The following is a 20,277-nucleotide window of genomic DNA, read 5'->3' as shown; positions in this document are numbered from 1 at the left end:
AATTGCTCTATTTTGTGGACTCAAATAGGGAGAATAAATAGTTTGGGGTTATCCTAGCATGCAATTAGAGATTTCAGTAATCTCTAAAATTATCTTTAAAGTAAGATCCACTGTGTTAGAGGGAAAAATTGGGAAATCTGGAGTACTTTATCACCAAGAAGCGTTCTTCCTACAAGTGAAAAACGTTCAGGGAATGCAAGTCAGAGATAGATGGATGCCCTTGAACAATGACAAATAAAATAGAAACATGCAGTGAACACATAAGATTTGCCACAATAACTCAGCAGCTGAGAAATGCCGAAGGAAATAAGAATGTGAGGAGAAGCAGAGAACATCTCCAGAATGATCAGGCATATTTATTAATAAATGAGGCTGACAAACCAGCTGAAGGGTGGGGGGAAGCATTGGTACTGCAGTGCATTTTTGGCAGACATTTAACACTGTGGAGTTTTCATGGGAATTCTTTTTTTTTTTTTTTTTTAATTTAAGGTTCTTTGCAATCTTAGAAGATTTCTAAGCAAGAAATTTTACCTGTGCACCAAAATCAGAGAGACTGTTTAACCTGTTTTATTAATTATTAGCATTGATTTTGCCTTTTTTTTTTTTTTTGTATTCACTGGATAAGCATCCAGTCCTTGCAAGAATTCCAAGTCACAATCCAAAAGGGAAACCCCTTGTATTAATAAATTCCTTACTTAAATTCCAACACACAACGATGTCTTGCAGGATATTGTGTCAGTGAGGAGACCCCAGGAATTCTGTGGAATCAAAATGAGTTATAGAAGATATTTTCAAATAAAAACATCCAACTTCTCTTCTTCTGAGAGTTGTTCTGCTTCAAGAGAAACACAGAGGTACTCCCAGGAAGTTCTGAATAAAATATCAAAGCTTTCAAGATGGAATTACTGCAGTAAAACTCACTTCAGCCCAAGCAGCTGGTTCAGTTTTAGTCAATTTTCACATTAATTTCAAAATTTGATTCTCCAAAGTGCAGCCAGAAATCCTTCAGAAGCACAACCTGGTGCATAGGAGTGATCCAGGGAACTCCATGGTTCTGTTAATGTACTTTGAAACTAATTTATTTTTCACATTTTTCATTTTTCCAAATTCTCAGATTTTTCACTTTGTTTTTCAAACTGACTTTTGAAACTTGCAGATTTTTTTTAAATCACAACCTGATAAACAGCTGTGATCTGTGCAGCTCCAAAGTCCCATTAATGTAATTGATGATACCAATTTATTTTAATTACACCCCAAGATGTTTTCCTAATCTAAAAGTCAAATCCCACTTGAACACTTTTAATGTGATGGTTTTACCCACAGAATTACCCAAACCACTGCAGAGTCTTTCCATCAATCACCAAAAAAAGAAGTTGTTCACACACATTTGCACAAAACCTGGAGTTTTACTATTGATGGAAGAGATCTGAAATCAAAGTTTGAATTTTTTTTAATAAAAAATAAATATTTAAATAAAATAGACAATCACCTTCATTTTTAGGATCAATAATTTATTTCTTTTTTTTTTTTTTTTTTTTTACATTTTGCAATTTGTTACAGGAGAAGAAACACTTGCTAATGGAAGTGACATGTTTTTGAACCATTTTCCAAGGTAATGGAAAAAGTTAAGCATATTCCCTAGGATGCACATCAATGACTAAGCTGCCAATATTAAATCAATTGAAGCAAGTGCAGTCCCTATTTAAACCTTGTATAAATTAATTTAAGGACTCTCCTTCTCCTACAGGAAGACTAAATTGTAGCATCTAATTTTCTTTTTTTTTTTTTTATCCTGAAGTCTCAGTCTTTTCTCTCTCTCTACTTAATCTGCAAAAAGTCAAACAGGCTGAAGCCAAAGCCACAGAACAGATTCCGTGCCAAGGTTCTTTCTATTCCTGGTGACTTCCTCAGTCCCCTCCTGTCCCGAAAAGGAAACAAAAGACTCCCAGTTTTCTGAAAACCAGATTCTCTGCATGACAGTGCATTGCATTGCCACAGGATGGGCCACAGTGGATGTTCTCCTAGCAAACAAATCACTACCAAGATACAAAGAATTAGAAATTAATCAGTAAAAATGCTCTTCATGTTTTCCCAGTGGTAAAGTAACCAGAATTCTACTCTCCTCCCACAAAAAAATAGATACTTTTTTTTTTTTTTATAAATACATTTTAAAACAGACAATTGGGTTTCTATGCCAAGGAAACAAAAAGTCACATTCAAACAGGTTTGCTGGGTGTATTGAGATACAGACACCAGAGCAGGCAGGAGCACAGGGGGTTTTTGGGGGGCTGCAGACACACAAACACCATTTCACCCACTGACCAGTGATGGGGAGAACAACTGAGCTGCAAGCTGAGCCCTGGAGACTCCTCAAATAAATCAGGAATTTCCTTGTAGATTAAATGATATGAACTCTCAATGGTATTTAACGTTAATTAATTAATACTGAAAAGCCTCTATAAATTTAGGCAGCGTTTGTGCTGGGGGTAGAAAGAAGAACCATGAGCAGGAGCTCCCAGCTGCCTCAGACCCAGGAAAAAATTGAGTCACTCACCATGGCCTTGAAGGTCTTGGGTCCAAATTGCTGAAATTAATTATTTTTTCTGTCCTTGTCCTCCTTTGCCCCACTTTTCCCCCCCAAATGCACACAAACCTGCCCAAATTTTGTGGGATACACACGGTTCCAGCTGCTGCCCCACAGCCCCAAACAACAGCAATGATTTCTATGGTTTCCTTCCTAACCTGATCTAATTAATTTAATTCCTAACCTGAGCTGTTAACCATCTTTTCCAGGTTATGAATAATTAATAGAGCATTTTTATAATACTTACTAAATATGACAGTTGGGTATTAGCATTTTCTTACCTTAAATAGCCTCAATCTTTCCATGACTAAGAGTTCCCTTTAACCCTTGTCAGGAAGATTGGGGTTTATTTTTTATGGGTCGATATGTAGGATAATAATTCTCAATACACTTGAAGAGTTTTTTCTCAAACTGAGGGGATTTGGAAGCTGGGATTTGGATATGAATTGATAGCCTGCATGTTTCACACAGAGCCAGCCACCACTGTGACACTACACAAGATTTTGGAATAAAACTCAGAGGACAGAGGTGGAAAATAGAGCATCTTACTGACCTCCTCAAAAAACAAGACATAGAAAGAGATTATGAGCAAGAACTAAACCCCAGCAGGTTGTTTTCAACCCTGGAGAGTCTTTCTACACTAAAATAAATAAATAAATAAATTCTGAGTCAGGAAGGGTGGATCATTCTGTTATTTCAGAAATGTCACCACATAACGGATAATTCACGGAAACAATTTTGGCTTTTGCCACTGAACTGAGAGCAAGGTTTTCAGATTTTCAACCACAGCTGATGTGTTAATTCTAAAAAGAAATGGTTCTCTCCCTGCCACGGAAGTGTGAGTTACTAGAGCATGCAGCTCACCGCTAATGTACTGCTGCTTTTCTTAAAATTAATTCTTACTAAAGGAATCCAAGACTGACAAAGTGAAAAAATATGTCAAATTATCATTTCCCTGAAAGAATGTGTTGAGCTCTAATTTCCCTGTCTCTCAGAAAAATTATGTCACTGTTAGCACTCAGAGAGACTTTGTTTCTTTTTCCAAGATTAAGTCACTGTGTAAAGCCCACACTTAATCCTGTTTTATGACAGGAAACAGCCGGGCCATTATTAGCAGACAATCTTGGTTAGCTCTTGGATATTTTCTTTCACTTTCAGAAAGTCAGATCCCAAATTGCCAGGCTGGCTTGTTAAAACAGAGCTGAAGTGCTAATTAAAGTCAGGTTTAAAATGAGATCAAGGAAGAAAATACAACAATTCTTTTTTTCCCAGAGCCACTACTTGGTGATTTCGCAATGAACTTCCAAAGTAAACCCAATAATGATGAATGTTAAAATACAAAATAATAGCTACTCAAGAAGATTAACAAATTCTTCTGTGAACAATGCTACTAAGAGTTCATTCTCAAATGGTTTATAATAAGAATCAGCTGCCAATTTAAGGGAAAAAAAATGTGGGTTTCACAATTGGGCTGCAAACTCAGCTCCCTTCCAGAAGGAAGCTGAAATTATTGGGTGCTGAACAAAGTTTGGTCTTTAACACTAAATTTTGAAGGTGTTCTTTTAAGCAAAACAAGGGACAGAAGTGGCATTAAAACTGCAACTCCACAGCCCAAGTTTTTGAAGAACCATTCTTTTATTGCTGTTTATGTGCCCCATGTCAACACCACACGTCATGCTGCTGCATCAGCAGGTGGGAGAGGAACAGAACCTCCCTCCTGGACAGAGATTCCCACGTGTTTGTAAAGATTGGGGATGTGGATGACCTTCAGGAAATGCTAACAAAGAGTTCCCAAGTGAAACAGAGAGATAAGAGTGATAACTGCTTCAGTGGGACACAGAAAAAAGCACCTTCAATTCACTTCTCACAGAAAGTTCTGTTGTTTGCCTTGATTTAGGAATAATTTCTTTTACTTGTGGCAAACTCTGGGGATGTTTAATCCCCAGTAAAGTTGTCCCAACTGAAAAGCTGAAGCTAAAATTGGCTGAAATGGATTTTTTTGAAAATGTCCAATCTTTACTTCTACCTTAAAATATTCCTAATATTAGGCAACAAAATCGCTCAGTGTAATATCTCCTATTTGATTTACACTAAATTTTCTGTAATACTGGAATTATTACAAATGTAATCTGAATTATAAAAGATTTCAGGAGAGGAGCAGCTGATAATTCATCCTCTTGTGTTTAACCTCAAACCTACCCTAGAAAAATGTCAGAAATTCCATCCTCACTCTGCACTCCTGGGAGCACAGTGACTTTCTCTCGGTTCTTTTATAAGGGGCATGTCTACCACTCAAATTTCCCGTGATTACAGTAATATTTATATGGAATTACTCTTTTTTTATAAGTCTTGAAAAGAAGCAGCATAAAAAAGGAACAGAACATGACTATTTCAGAGGAAACTCCATCACATGACCCAAGAGTCATCACAACATATTAAATAGATGACTGGCAATTCTGGGCAAATTCCATTCCTGAAATTCTTTTAAAAATCTTATGCACAGAAGTGACTGTTAGGAACAGCAGGTGAAAAATAACCCCCCAAAAAACCCTGTACAGGGTGGTACTTTTAAACATACACTCTTTGATGGGTATAGTATGTGTAAAGTGTATGTAAAGATGCATTTTGTCTTTAAATTAACATTTTTTTCCTCCTGCAAATTGAATCAAAACTCAGAAATACTTAAAACTTGTGAAATGTCATTGGATATATGATTTAACAGGCTTGATTAAAAAAAAAAAAGAAGTTAGGGGAGGAATGAAAACATTTTTGAAACTGTTTTCATCTTTAGTAATTATTGTACTATAAAATTAATGGTCAGTAGCTCAAAGTACTGCACAAATAATGAGGAAATCCTTTGTATCTCTCAAACTGATCAGTCAGCCGTAGGCTACTTGTATGATTTAACACACTGAAGACAAAAAATAGTGATAAATACAAGTCTCACTGTGATAAGAATTACTACAAGCTACTACTTGTGTAAAATCAGTGAACTTGACACACTTTTGTAGCTACCAAGCTTAATAAAAACTGTGCTGTAATCTAAAATCACTGTGTTTTTTTTTTAAAAAAAAAAACTGCCTCCTCTCTCAGCAGTCAAAAAAGCCAAGCCAAATACAAATGGTGACACATTGAAAAGTGACCACAACCCAAACAAGAGCACAAAAACCTCCCTGTCCTTAGGCTACACTTGGAATTGCTTGTAGTCCTGTCTGACGTAGGCTGTGACTACAGAGATGCTCATCACAACTGGAAATGGTATTTTTATAAAAATTATTACAATTATTACACCTATCTGAGGCTAACATAGAATGTTCCACTTCAACTCACAGAATTAGACATGGAGACATCAAGTATTTATAGAAATATCTACAGACTGCAACTGTCTTTTATTTTTGTTGGGTTGGTTTTTTTTTTTTAAGTATCAGTGAACTGACCTTCAGAGTAAGGGTTTCATGACAACAGGTCACCCCACACTAGTTTATTCTTGGTGCTGCTATTTCTTGGGCTAAATTGGTGTTAAACTTCTTCCAGAGTCTGAAGAGAGAACTTTTGTTAATTTTTTTGCTGTGTGTTAAAGCTGTAGATTATTAGATTTAGTTTCACCTGTATTAATATCTGAAGAGAAACATTTCTAACAAAGGGGAAACGCTGTCTTAACCTCCTTTAAATGCAGATACTAAGGGAAAATTGAGAATTCCACACTCCCCAGCTGCCCTAGACAATTAAAACATTGCTCTAACAAGCAGTACTGAAGTCCTTAACTTGGTATCAAGCAGAGATTGAAGAAAACAGACATGGGAAATGTGTGACAAGAAAAGGCTAAATGTTAAATAAAGCTGAAATCCTTCTGTTTATCCTGATTGTTCTGCAAAAAAAACTGAAATTAATGGAATGTACTTATGGAGGTTCATAGACCCAAAATGCCAACTTGCCTTCATCTGAAATGTAATAAAAGGAATGTAAATGTAAAAACACCCAATTAACACATCTCTGTCACTGAAGTACTGCTCTTCATTGCAGGTTTTGGTGTTTCCAAGGTTAAACAGAACATTAGACAGAAGGATTGAAACTAAAGGATGAAATACTCATGGAGAGAGCCAATCTAAAGACGAAACTTGCCTTTGTGAGATGTTTTGCTTGATATTTTCAACAGGCTGGACAAGTCAAATTGGCCTTTGAAGCACTCACAAAGAGAAACAACCACCCAAGCCTCTGCCTCTGCATCCATCCACTCCCATGCTTTCTCTGATTACATTCTTTGGGAAAGCAATCCTAAAAAGATACTCGAGGGCAAGAACATAAATTCACAGAATTAGGGCAAAACCCCTCAGGTCCCACAAGGCCATTTTCAAAGCAGACACTTAAAGAACTTAGGGAAGTGGTATCCAAAGATCATTTTAGCTTAAAACTTCTGAAGAACTGGGTCTGCTTCAAAGTTCAAAAGAGATGTCATGAAACTCCTACTGTGGCAAAGAGTCCTTGGTTAGTGGATCCTTGTCCAGGTGACGTGGCAGGCAGCAGAACTGGAGGTGTTGGGATCCCTGACGACTTCCAGAGGGAAGGGGAGGCCAGCACAGGCAGGGCCATCCAGCCCACACTCAGGGTCCTCCACTGTATGAATAATCTGCCTTGTTGTGCATCACCAGCTTGTTGTCTACAAAGTAGAAACTGTCCGACTGTGTCTCGTAGGGATGCAGGATCATCTCTCGAACTGTGAGGGGGGAAAAAAACCCAACAAAATTAATAGTGGTGCTCCGTGCCGGGCTCAGGAGCTGGTCAGTGTCACCCAGGCAGCTGAAAAATCAGGTGAAAAAGCAAAACCCAAATGGGAATTGCCCAAACTGCTCCCTGTTGGTGTCTTTTAAACAATTCAAGCATAATCATGGAATTTTTATGTTGGCAAGGCCCTCTAAGGACTTAAAATCCAACCTAAACCACACTTTGTTTGAACACTTTCAGGGAGGAAAAATGTTCACAATCCAAATATATTAAGGCATCATAAAAAGGGGACCTCAGAACAAGAACATTTTGGGTTGGGGTTCTTTTTGTTTTGTTTTTAAAAACAGTGATAAAACAGCAAACTCAAAGTAAATTTGTTCTGGCCTGACAGCAGGGCCTCACTGTATTTTCCACAGACTGTAATATTAGTGCTGACACACACAATTAGGAGTTGTAAAGAGGAGGATCACACAGATTTACTGCTTGTGCTATTGTGCCTTGGGAGTGAGGAGAGAAAATAAAAGTTATGCTCATACTAAAACCTCTCAAGCTCACAATATAGCACATCAAACATTAAAAGAGATCATAACATTTAAGTTATCCATTTATTGGATGTCTTTTTAATCTTATTTTTTGCTTGTTTTATAACACAATTATCTTTTTTCTCCCAGATACTGAAGCTTCCCTTTTATGAATTAAAAAAAAAAACCACCCCAAGCAATTGCCTGGTGTGTGACGAGATACATCCTACTAGAAAACAAAATCACAGCTAACACAGATATAAAAGGATGGATTATTCTACCCAACCCACTCTCTAGAGACAGCTTTTGAAAAAGGGCTCCCCCAAACCAACTCAGATGAACATCACGGTGTGACAACCCAGAAATTAAAGTTTATTATAAAGAGCTTACTGAGATCCTCTGAGAGCTGGGGGAATTCATAGATGTGCTCACAAGTATTTTTACTGCTGGGGATGCAGAAGCCAAATTCAAAATCAAAACTTTTCAGCAGCTGGTCACGGAAGTAGTGCCTCTCAATCATACGGAAATTATTAATGGGTTTGTCCCCTACTGTGAATTCCACCCTGAAAAAGAAGGGTAAAACTGACGTGAGCTTTTATGCTTCAATAAGGTCTGCAACATTCCTGAAAGGCAGAAGAGAGCTCTGAAAAAAAATTAAAAAAAAAAAAAAAAAGAAGCCAAAAATATAAAGCAACAGCACTCATCAAATTATTGTTTCCTCTTTTACTGACAGCGTTCCACAGGGACACACCACAGCATTAGATAAACATCTCAAAGCTCATCCAATTTCACCCCTGCCATGGACAGGGACACTTCTGCTTGCTCCAAGCTCCATCCAAGCTGGCCTTGGACACCTCCAGGGATGGAACAGCCACGGCTTCTCTGGGCAGCCTGTGCCAGAACCTCTCCACCCTCCCAGGGAGCAATCCCTTCCCAACATCCCATCCATCCCTGCCCTCTGGCACTGTCCTCAGCCATTCCCTGTGTCCTGTCACTCCAGGTCCTTTCCAAAAGCCCCTCTCCAGCTCTCTTGGAGTCCCTCCAGGCACTGGAAGGTGCTCTAAGGTCTCCCCAGAGCCTTCTCTTCTTTGGATAGTCCTCCCACCTTATTTTGCCTCTTTTAGCATCAACCTCTTCAGCACCAGGCCTACCCCTGACTGAACAGCCTGAAGCGACAGAGAAAGCAGGAGATTTGGAGACCCTCATAATATATGAAAAAAACCCTGTTCCATCAACTTCCTGGCAGGATGAACATGGAAGAGATGGGTGTTTTCCCCCAAGATTTCAGTCGTTTTCTGTGCTAGGCCAAGGAGCAGAGAGGGAGTTACTCACGTGGCTCCCACTTGCCGCAGTCTGAGAAAGGCCGGGGTGAACTGATAGCGCACAAAGCGTCCGGCGTTGGGGTCCACGTCCTTCCTGTCATTGTGCTCCCGCTCTGCAAAAGCCCCAAGAAAGCTCTGTCAGAGCTGCCTGAGAAACAGAAACTCAAGGGAAATGCTTCTGGTGGTGTTCTTGAGCCACATAAGCCAGGAAACCACTCTGGTGCTGAGCTCACTCTCCTCCTGTCCTGAGGTGTCCACCACTGGTCACCCAGCGATGGAATGTTGCAAGACAGCCCTTTGGTTTGAGAAATTTCTTATTTTCTGGATTTCTATTCCTCCTCTGCTGTTCCTACCTCACATCAGGACTGCAGAGTGACTCTGAATAAGCTGTTTCCCCGTAGCATGCTTGGTTTGCTACCTGCAAGCTACAGAAAACTTCCTCTCACCTGCAGGGAGGTGGGGAAGGGTTAAAAGTGTTTGGCCAGGAAAAGAACAGCTGCCCTAGGTTTTTATCACCACTGGTAACAGGCAACACTTGGCTGCTTACAATTACTAAAAATTAATTAAAAAAAAAAAAATAAAAGGCAAAGGTTCAGTTTGTGTAATTTGCCTGTTGGCAGTTTCACCCTTTTGGAAATACCATTTTCCTGACTCCTCAGTGAGAGATGTTACACTAACAGCTAAACTATGTGCAGGGGGCACAAACTGATGAACAGACAAGAGAAAAACACCCAGTGATCTCCTCCTCCTCCTCCTCTGCTCCTATTTACAACATCCATCTGTCCCTTCCTGTCACAGATGGCAACAGGAAGAGCACAGCAGCAGCCAGCTCTGCTCACCCTGTTGGTACAAAGAGACACCTGAAAAACATTCCTGCTGCAAGATGGGGCTCCAGCCCTCCTGCAGTGGAGAGATTCTGCTACTTTTGGGAAATGGATGGAGTAAAAGGAGTGGGGGAAGGCAAAAGAAAGTATTTGTTCATGGAAACCTTATTTTGTGTGTGCACTCACCTGAAGCTGCTGGCTTGGTGATTTCAAACAAGACTGTGCCAGATTCCATGTCCCGGATTTTGAACCTGGTGAAGTCTATCTTGTAAACATTTTCCTCTGGAGTGCACAAATAATCTGCAGGGGGAAGCAAATTTAAATGAAGGCTGCCCTGAAACACCAGGAACGTCTGGCTGTTCTCTGGAGGCCACACCAGCAGTGAGAGCAGCCCAAATGCATTTCCACTACTGCATGTTTTAATTCAAAACTGATGTCTCTGAGGACAGACTCAGTTCTGGAGGCTCACTCTGTCCTGCTCAGACAGGACAGGGGAAAGAACTCTCTTCATCAACACTCGGAGGTCATCACCTTTTCCCAACCAGCAGCTTCTGCATCCATTTCCTCCCAGGGTATTGAGACTAGTCAGCACCTCCATCAAATCCCAGCCTTTCCAGTGTTAAGAGGCTTTGCCTGTTTTAAAAACTGCCCTGTGGCAGAATGTGAGGGCTAAGCAGCTTTGGGAGCACTAAGCTGACTGCACTTAACTGGAACAGGAGTGTCCTCCCCTGAGCCACCTCCCTGCTCCAGCCCTCTGCAGACCAAGGGTGGCCTCTTCTCTCCAGTGATGCTCATCCCCCACCAGGGCTTGTTTTCCCCTGCACTGAAAATGGTGTTGAAGCCTTTCCCTCTGTTAGGAGAACAGGGAGTGGAGCCCTTCCCTGCTTTGAGCATCTTGGAGAGAAAGTCGTGGAATCACAGAATTGTTAAGGTTGGAAGAGCCCTCTAAGATCGAGTCCAACTTTTGACCCTGCACTGCTGTGTTTGCCACTAAACCATGTCCCAAGTGCCACATCCACAGGCCTTTTGAACCCTTCTAGGGATGAGGATTCCACCACTAAAATCTCCACAGTTTTGGCCTTTGGCCTTGCTGTGTCCTGGCACAGGAGTCATCCTCCTCCCTGGGGAAAGAGCACATAAAGCACAGATTGAAAGCAGCTCAAATAACTTACTTTACCCTGACAAATCTAAAGAAATTATCTGTGTAGACAAGTCAGGTCAGCTTTCAAACAGCAGCACCTTTGATTGATGTAGGAGACTAGTTCTGGAGGTTCCAAGGTGAAAATAATACTTTAACATTCTAATTCAAAGCACTTTCTCAGCTACTAATTCCTGCTGTTAATCTGAGCTAATCACTTATTTCTGTCTGCTTTCCTATTTCTGAAACTCCAACAAATCCATCCACCTGAGCCTACACCTGAGGCTTATAGTCCACCTGAGACTACATGAAAACAAGTTACAAGTGCTCAGAGCTCAGACCTGCCCATGCCAACCCAACTTCAGTGCAGGTCTAAGAAATCCAGGACCACTGTGAGAGACTTCTGAATTCCTGGGCATGAACACCTGGCACTAGCACTTTCCTAGAAGCCTTTTATTCCTTCCAAATCTCCATAACTTGGAGAACCGTCCAAGTAAACTCGGTGCAAGGAACAGAGGTGTTAAATGTTCTCCCTGGCCAGTTTTACTGCTCTCCAACAACCCCATATGGTGAATACTCAAAGGAATGCCAGAGAATTGGTGGATTTCCCATCCCTGGAAGTGCTCAAGGCCAGGCTGGATGGGGCTTGGAGCAACCTGGTCTAGGGGGAGGTGTCCCTGCATGGCAGAGGGGATGGAAAAGGATGATCTTTAAGGTCCCTCTGTCCTGGTCCTCTTAAGCCAAAACACTGAGATTCTACAACTCTATAAATGGGTGTTCAGAGAGAGGACAGTGCTCAAAGCATCCATGGCATTTGGCAGGGATTTTCCCTTCCCTATCAACACAGCACAAGGATAAACTGACACCAGAACCCACGCGGGCAGGAAGAACAAGCTAAAAGCTCGACCTTTTTACTACCACGAAAAAACACAAGATTGTGTTTGGCCAAATACCCCAACAACTTCATAAAAATCTTCTTTTGTGTCTTTAACAGTAGCCAAGAAGACAGGAGATGAATTTAAACCCAGCCCTTGCCTTAGGCCCTGATGTTTAGCATTCCTCAGGGAGATGTCCTGCAATTACACCATGATTTTAGGCTCTGACACATCAGCCACCCCAATTCCTAACCCGTCCCACAACTTCCCGGTTCCAAGCACCAGCATGCAAAACACAAACTGGTGGAAGCAGGCACAGCTTCCCACAGCCCAGCTTCCCCTCCCTCAGCCCATGGCTACTGGCTGCTCCCTGGGAAGGCTGTTGGGAACAGGCAGCAGTCGCCCAGGAGCCCAGGACACCTTCCCTGGAGCACGCTGGCAAATCTGAAGCTGCGTTTGTCTGCAAGTTAATAATTAAGTGTTTCTACTCCTGCAGAATTCCTGCCCATCCAGCACCATGGCAACAGCTTTATCCCCCTCCTTGGCAGCAGCGTTGCTGCAGTAACAGTGTCCATGACTCATCTGGAGCAGAGGAGAGCCAAGCAGAGCCTCCAAAGAGGAGTAAACCCTGGGTAGAATCCCTACTAGGCTCCTGCTCATTGATGTTTGCACCCCTACACTGTTGTTTTCCAACTCTTTTTGCCCTGATAATATTTTAAACGCCTTTTTGTCATTGTTTTGTTTGGTTTTTTCTTTAATCAGCATGCCAATGTACAACTGGATGCCATCCGGGAAGATCAGCTGCCAGAATACTGCAATCAAGTGGGTTTTTTCTTCCTCTGGCAGAGCCCAGTCTCCTAGAAAGGAAAAAAACCCAGAGGAATATATATTCCTCTCAGTGTGTATTACATTTGTTTCTGCTGTTCCTGTTCAAAAATCAATCAAAGTAGCCACGTGCTGGATTTTTCCCCCACACGTAACAGGAGCCTGCGGCTGCACTGGAAGCTCTTATTGGGAATGGGCTGCTTGCAATTGGCAGATCCTTCTGCTCGGCTGAGCACTGTCAGATTTGCTAATCTCATCCCATACACACTTATTTTTAAATTACTGTAGGGCCCAGTTGCCCACACTTCCATGACTCACTTAAATGTATCATCTGCTTCCCTTATCCTAATTCACCGTCGCCACGATTTGGGGAAGGGAGGCAGCAGCTGTGGTTATTTTAGCTGGGAATGAGGCAGATCAAACCTCCACAGAGGGGATTGTTACAGAGAATGGTGGGTTGGTCTCTCAGGACAGAATATTTTCTTGTTTCCTCCGCTTCCCCTAAAGCAGGTTGTGCTGTTTCCCCGTTAATAACTGAACCATCATGATGTGTCCCTGAGCCTTCAGCACTCACCTGATTTAGGGATGAAGGCATGGACACAGCAGCACTGCCATGGAAAACCCAGCAGATTGGTTTTTATCCTAAAGTACCCACATTTAGTAGTGCATCAAAAAGGTCACAAAAGAGAAATAATTCCTACCTTTTCCTAAAGCTCAGGGAATTGTCATATCCCAGACCTCCATCCCCAAACCCTTCCTGAAAAGAATTCACCTGGTATTAGCAGCTACTTCTCACAGCCACAATTCCTGACAGTGTCTCTCCAGCTTCTTTCCCACAACCTCTGGATCATGCCCAAAGATCTGCAACTCCCCACTTTTAGAGACAATTTCTATCTTGAGACTTATTGCAGTTGTGAAGGGTTTGGATCACAACCAACACCACTGTGGTGGTCTGAGGAAGCAGTAGAGGTGATTGGCTTCCTGAATCTGGCTCAGTTAATTCCTTCACAAATTCTCCAGTTCCCTTTGTAGGAAAAAGTGATTCCAAAGCGACCCCAAACAGTTCAGTGGTCTCTAGATTTGCTCTCAGGATCAGCAGGTGCTCCTTCCACTGGTACAGTTCTGAGGTGATACCTCCACTGCCTAATCCAGGAAAGAGACACTTTTTATCCAGGAAACCTTCCTGCCCTCCCAAACCCAAGCAAGATTACACAATAAACCAGCAGAACAGCCTGGACACTGCCAGCAGGCACTGCCTGTGAACACTGGGATGTCCTGAATTCTGGTGCATAATTCCAGGTGTGCATTTTAGCAGCTGATGTTACAGAGGAGCACAAAAGGTGAGGGATAATACAGTGCTAAATAAGACAGGAAAGCAAACAAAGGCACTTCCCCCCTCTGGACCTCTCCCTGTCATTTAAATGCCTGAGATCAGGTTTGATCCTCATCACAGAAAGCTAAAATTTGATTCTTATTTCCAAATTTCCTTCACAACCACCCCACCAGGCACATTTTATCACAAGTTCATGGGCAATAGGATTCACACTCTTTGTTGTGCTCATTTCAAGATGCCTTCTCTATCTCTGCAATCATGAGGAGGAAGCACGTGTCCCCTCTCACAGACACCAGGGATATTTCTGTGCTCATCAGAGTCTAATCTCAGATGGGGTAGCTCCTATTTTAAGGCCTTAAGAGCCCACTGAGGAAAGCAGAGTGTAAGAAAGGGGTAAGAAAGAACTAAAAATCTAGTCCTGGAAATGAGTGTAAATTGGGAGGATGCTGTACAAGAGACTGAGGCAACAGCAGTGACTTGTAACAGGAATTTCTCTCCCCAGCACAATAACAACAATTTAGGGAATGGATGAGAAGGCTCCTGCAGTTATGCAGGCCTGTTTCCTAACATGCATTTACCAACAAGGTCAGGAGCTATTTTGAAGCCACCTCCCAAGACATAAGCCAGGTATAAAGCCAAGACAACTGCAGGGGAATTGCCAGGAGCTGAAGATTAGGAGATTATCAGATTGAAGGGTCTCAGAAGGAAACAAAAATAGCCCAGACCCCAAAAAGAGGCCAAGCAGTGACGCAGGACACGGAGCAGGACCTGAGGGGAAGTCAGGGCAGGTTTCAGGTGCTATTGATACACCTGCCCAGACAACCTGGCTTCAGTTAAAGAACAAACTAAACCATTTCCCTGCCCTCTGCCTCTGCAGTTCAAGCCCTGTGAAACCAAGCCAGACAGAAAACAGAATCTACTCCTGTAAAACAGATCCCTCCAATCCAAACCGTGGGGTTTGGAGAACCAAAGACCAGGGGGGTTGCACAGGGAGGGAAGCAGCTGCCCTCTGACCTAGCTCTGGAATTAGGCTGCTGCAGTGTCCCAGAGGGAAAATTCTGCACCAGGAGGATCCCACAGGGGTTTTTCCACAGCAGCACACTTACTGTCAAGGAAGCACAGGGATTTAGACCAGGAGGATTCAGGCTGAAGCACTTCCCAAGGTCCCCAGAGCCCCACAGTTGCCAAGTCCTACTGCACAACTCACCAGGCTCTGAATTTTGTGGCAGCCTGCTCATCCCTTTTTCACTTCTTTCTTTTTTTTTAATTTTAGCTAGAGCTTTCCAGACTTCACCCTCTCACAGCTAATTTGATCACAGCCCTGCAGCCTGTGGATGGAGCTGCTCTTCCCCCATTTCCAAGGAACTCAAACACTTTCTCCTGCCCACTTTTCACACTGATTGCATTCAAAATCTGAAACCATGTGCACAACATCAACTAAATCAGCTACTTCTGGGCTGAGCCAAAGCCAAGACCCTCAGGCTGACTCCCTCAGCTTTCCTCTCACCTTTGCCATTTCCACCAGGGATGGCCCAAACCCACAACCCTGGGAGAAGGAGGAATCCCACAGCACACACACACACACACATCACACACACACACACACACACACACACCATGTGTGCTGCCCCTGGAAATCCTGACAGCTCATCGTGTACTGCGAGACTCTGGGAAACACGGAGCCTTGGAAAAGCTCACAGCTTGTGTGGGATGCTGAGGGAAGGGTCGTGGGGGGAGCAGCTTGGCACAGCTCTGGGATATGGCTCTGCAACAAGGAATCAGCACATGAAAACACAGCCACACCTCACAGCCCTGGACAGGGCAGGACAGGGATTTATTAACCCCACAGACACCCACAGCTCCTCAGAGCTCCTAATAAAATACATTCTCCCCATTAACTGGGGAGGGAAGTCATGGTCCAGGAGCAGCTCTGAAGATGGATTCATGCATATCTGCCTCACATTCCTGTCTCCCATTGCCCATCCAAACCCCATGGATTTAAAAATGGGTTTGAACATGGATCCAGGATGGTTTAGCTTTATAGGACTTGAATTGCTGAGGCAGAGGGCAGGGAAATGGTTTATTTGGTTTTTTTCTTTAATCAACAGCAGGAAACTGGTATGAAAGTCCCCCAAGAAAGGTCTGGCCTGCCTAACCCACTGAGGCAGCCCTGTGCCAAGCTGGCCTTTAGCTAAAGCTGCCTAGAGAAGTCTCAGAGAAATCCCAAGTGACAGCTTGAGGAAGAGATTACTTTCAGAAATGATTACCTGTGTGTTCCTTATTTTTAGGGTTTGTTTTGAAACTGTTTCCAAGCATGCAATCAATGATTTAGCCCCTTGGTTTGCTAAAATAAAATTAGCGTCAGAATAAAACTTAAAATGTAAGATTTGATCTGTATTACAAGGTATTACAGGCAAAGGGTGCAGGTGATAAGCAGGGCAGCCTCAGAGGCTGGAGCTTGTCTTTCGTTACACATCTGACTCTCTGATCCTCTGGCTGCCTCAGTAATTAATTGCAATTTGAACTGAGCTCTGCCCTACTCCTTTGCTAATCTTATATTAATCACGTCATGAGCTTTTTCCGCTTTTCCCAACCACAGTTGTGTGAGCGAGTGACAAATCTCCCTAACTGCAGAGGAAATGGTTCTCTCTCCTTACACCTGATCCAGCTGGAGCAGTGCCACAACCAGCCTGCCCAGAAGGCCCAGATATCCCAGGGCAGCATCCCAGGTCCATCAGGACCCCAGCCCTGTGGGCTTGGAGTTGCCAAGGAATTTAACACTGGAAAGACTCAGAATGTGCAGGGCTGTTCACTCCACTCCCCAGTTAAGCTTATTAGAAGCACATTAGGAGCAGAGCCCCCAGCTGGCTCCTGTGGCTGCCCACAGAGCCACATCCTGCCTCGCCACCCTCCCAGCCCAGTCACCTCACATTTGGTCAGCTGCACCCACTGGGAGAGCAAAGTCCAGCTGTGCTGCCTGATGGGAAGATTATTAGGGAGGAATTCTGCCCTGTCAGACTGCTGAGGCACTGGCACAGACTGGGCAGAGGAGCTGTGGCTGCCCCATCCCTGGAAGTGTTCAAGGAAAGGCTGGATGAGGCTTGGAGCAACCTTATCTAGTGGAAGGTGTTCCTGTTCGTGGTGAGGCAGTTGGAACAAGGTGGATTTTAAAGTCCCCACCAACCCAAACCATTCTGTGCTACAGCCAGAATTCCACCTCTCCCTGCATAACCTGGAAGGCTGCTCAGAAACACTCAGACTGCTCCTGGTGTGAGCATTCCTAAAACACAGTCCTGTGCTACCAAGGCCTGCTGGGCTTTGGTTGATGAAGCAGCCCTAAAACACGGCCAGCCCTCCCAAGGTACCAGGCAGGACAGAGTTTAATGCAGTCCCTCGACAGCGTGAGCTGCCGTGCTACCGGCCCATGAGTTTGGATAAAAATGGATTATCCTCCCTCTGGAACAACAAAGGACATCCAGGGCACCAGGACATTTCTGATGCAGCCCCAACCACCAACTCCTCCTTCATCTTCAAGCTGTCAAACATAGAATTGCTGCAACAGGGTGTGGTGTCTGTCCTGACACCCAACACATCCAAAAGGTTGGGGCAGCTGTGAACTTCTCTCCCACAGCCTGGTCCTTCCTCCTCCCCTGCCTGATGCAGAAGAGTAGAACAGTTTCACATTGCTATTTTTAACCATCGGTTTTTAAGGGTGTAGAAATGAGCAAAGGCCATAGAATGCCCCAAATAATCATTAGGTGTTAAAGATCTGAAAAATATTAAATATTTCCTCCTGTTAAACCCTTGAGCTTGAGAAGGGGAGCTGCAAAGTGTTCCTGGGTGACAAGATACAATATGCTCAACATGGATGGACTGTTGACCTCTAACCCCAAACTCACCGAGGGTTGCAGGTGTGGAGAGCATTTCCTGGCTCCCACACATCCAGCAGGACAGGAAGCACTTCCCATGGCAAGCCTGGGCCATCATCACAGTGCCTGGCTCTGTTTAGCATGACCCATCCGCACCCCTGGTACAAGCAAGTCTCATAGCAGGAGAGGAACACAGCATTTTCATGCATTTCACATCCTCCCTGTGCTCCAGAGCACTCTGACCCAGGGCTGGAAGAGGCAGTAAACAACCTGCCTCACCAGCTTAGCCCTCCCTGCTCCCTGGGAAGACAGCAGCTTACCAAAAGCATGCACCATCCATCCCCACTGATGCCACACGAGGTGACAGCAAGGGTGTGGGGTGTCCCTGTCCCCTCCAGACAGCCCTGGTGAGGGCAGGGACAGAGACAGTGACATGAAGTGAGCATGCAGTGCTTCACACAGCCATGGCTTGGATTCACCATCCACCTGAGGATGCTGGCAGGATGCTTCAGTGCCTGCTGCGTGGCTCTCCCTGCTACAGGCAGGGGATTTCTGGGCCTGGGCAGTGAATCACACATCTGCACCAGCACAGCAGCTCAGCTCACAGAAGGGGACCCAAGGGTCCCCAGCAGCAGCAGCCCCTCTCAGAGGAGCCTCTGTAAACCCCTCCTGAGGGCTGACACGAGTCCCTGCCATGCTGCTCACACAGCAGCCCCACGGGACTGCCTGCACCAGCAGCACCCACAGCCGCATCCTTCCTCCCCAGGGCTCGTCACAGCCCCAGCCTGTGACACACAGCTGGCTTTGGGGCCACACTGCACAGCACTGCGAGGCACAGCCAGACCCCAGGCCAGCCCCTCCACCCTGACAGCCCAGAGAGACAACCCAAAGGTCCTAGAACATGGAAAAAGGACTTTTTGGGACACCGGGGTGGATTGTCCCTGGGCACTGCTGAGGCCAGGCTGGCCTTGCATTACCATGGAATGGTTTGGGTTAGAAGGGACCTTAAAGACCATCTGGTTCCAGCCCCCTGCCAGGGGCAGGGACACCTTCCACCAGCCCATGTTGCTCCAAGTCCCATCCAACCTCATCCTGAACACTTCCAGGGATAGAGCAGCCACAGCTTCTCTGCGCCAGGGCCCCACCACTCTCCCATGGAGGAATTTCTCCCTAATATCTAATCTAAACCTGCTCTCTATCAGTGTGAAGCCATTCCCCCCCTGTCCTGGCCTTTCCCCAGCCCCTCCAGCCACACACTCCCACCCACCCCTTCCAAGATGCCCTCAAGGCCACTCGTGCTTTACTGGAGAGGGGCAAACTGGGATGGGGGGCTGCTGTGAAGTGCCCCCCATGCTGTGGCCAGGGATCCAGCCCATCCCATTGCCGTGGGCACAGACAGGGAACGGATGATGGGGAGAGCAGCGAGGAGCATCCCAACACCGACCTTGGAGCGGAGTTGGGGGGCGGCATGCCCAGCTCCAGGCACTCCCCTGTTCCTTCGGTGGTCCCCAGCCCCGTGGGTGCCACATCCCGCTGCGGACTCTGTCCCCTGCGCTGCTGCATCCCCACTTCTTGTCCCCCGGGAAGGGGGGACCGCTTCCCCTTTCCCCTCTGGGTTAGCCCCCTTCAAAGGGCCAACGCCTCCTCTTTTCCCCCCGGTTTAGACCCCTCGGAGAGGAGGACCGGCTGTCCTTTTTCCCCCGGGAAAAGCCCCACGAGGACACGTTCCCCATCTTCCCCCCTGGCCGCCATCCCCGGCACGCACCGCTGGTGACCCGCTGCAGCCCCAGCACGTCGTCGGGCCCGATGAGAGCCTTTCGGCCCAGCTCCTCCTCGGTCCTGGCCGCCGCCGCCCCGGCCCCGCCGCTCTTCTTCACCTTCATGGCCCCGCCGCCGCCGCCGCCGCCGGTGTGAGCGGCCCCGGCCCCGCTGCGCGCCGCCGCACCGGGAGGAGCATCACCGGGAGGAGCATCATCACCGGCACCGCCCCCGGCCCGCCCCCGGCCGCACAGCACCGCCCGCACCGCGGGAAGGAACGAGGGGAAGGAAGGAAGGAAATCGGGCGTCCCTCCCCCTGCTGCTCCCGGGGGCTCGGGGCAAACCCTTTCTGCTGGAGGAGACCGGGCTCTCCGCTCCTGCCGAGTCCCTGCCATGGGGTGCAGCCCGCCAGGAGCGCAGGGGAGGTGGGGACAGACCCCACACCTGGCCCAGAGCACAGGGACACCCGCACCAAGCACCCTCAGAGCTACACACAAGGGAGGGGC

General features: G+C 45.4%; 1 protein-coding gene across 1 annotated transcript; it reads right to left on the bottom strand.

Moving 5' to 3' along the window:
- Positions 1-1,508: 1,508 nt before the first annotated feature.
- Positions 1,509-19,959, bottom strand: UNC119 (unc-119 lipid binding chaperone). Its single transcript, XM_058854644.1, has 5 exons — positions 19,779-19,959; positions 10,160-10,273; positions 9,160-9,262; positions 8,218-8,390; positions 1,509-7,298 (listed from the first exon to the last, which is right to left on the bottom strand). The coding sequence occupies exons 1-5, from the start codon at positions 19,894-19,896 to the stop codon at positions 7,186-7,188; spliced, it is 621 nt and encodes a 206-aa protein (XP_058710627.1). The 5' UTR covers positions 19,897-19,959; the 3' UTR covers positions 1,509-7,185.
- Positions 19,960-20,277: the final 318 nt, after the last annotated feature.

Source organism: Poecile atricapillus, chromosome 21, assembly GCF_030490865.1.
Source record: "Poecile atricapillus isolate bPoeAtr1 chromosome 21, bPoeAtr1.hap1, whole genome shotgun sequence".
Taxonomy (NCBI): domain Eukaryota; kingdom Metazoa; phylum Chordata; class Aves; order Passeriformes; family Paridae; genus Poecile; species Poecile atricapillus.
This window is presented reverse-complemented; position numbering and strand designations above follow the sequence as displayed.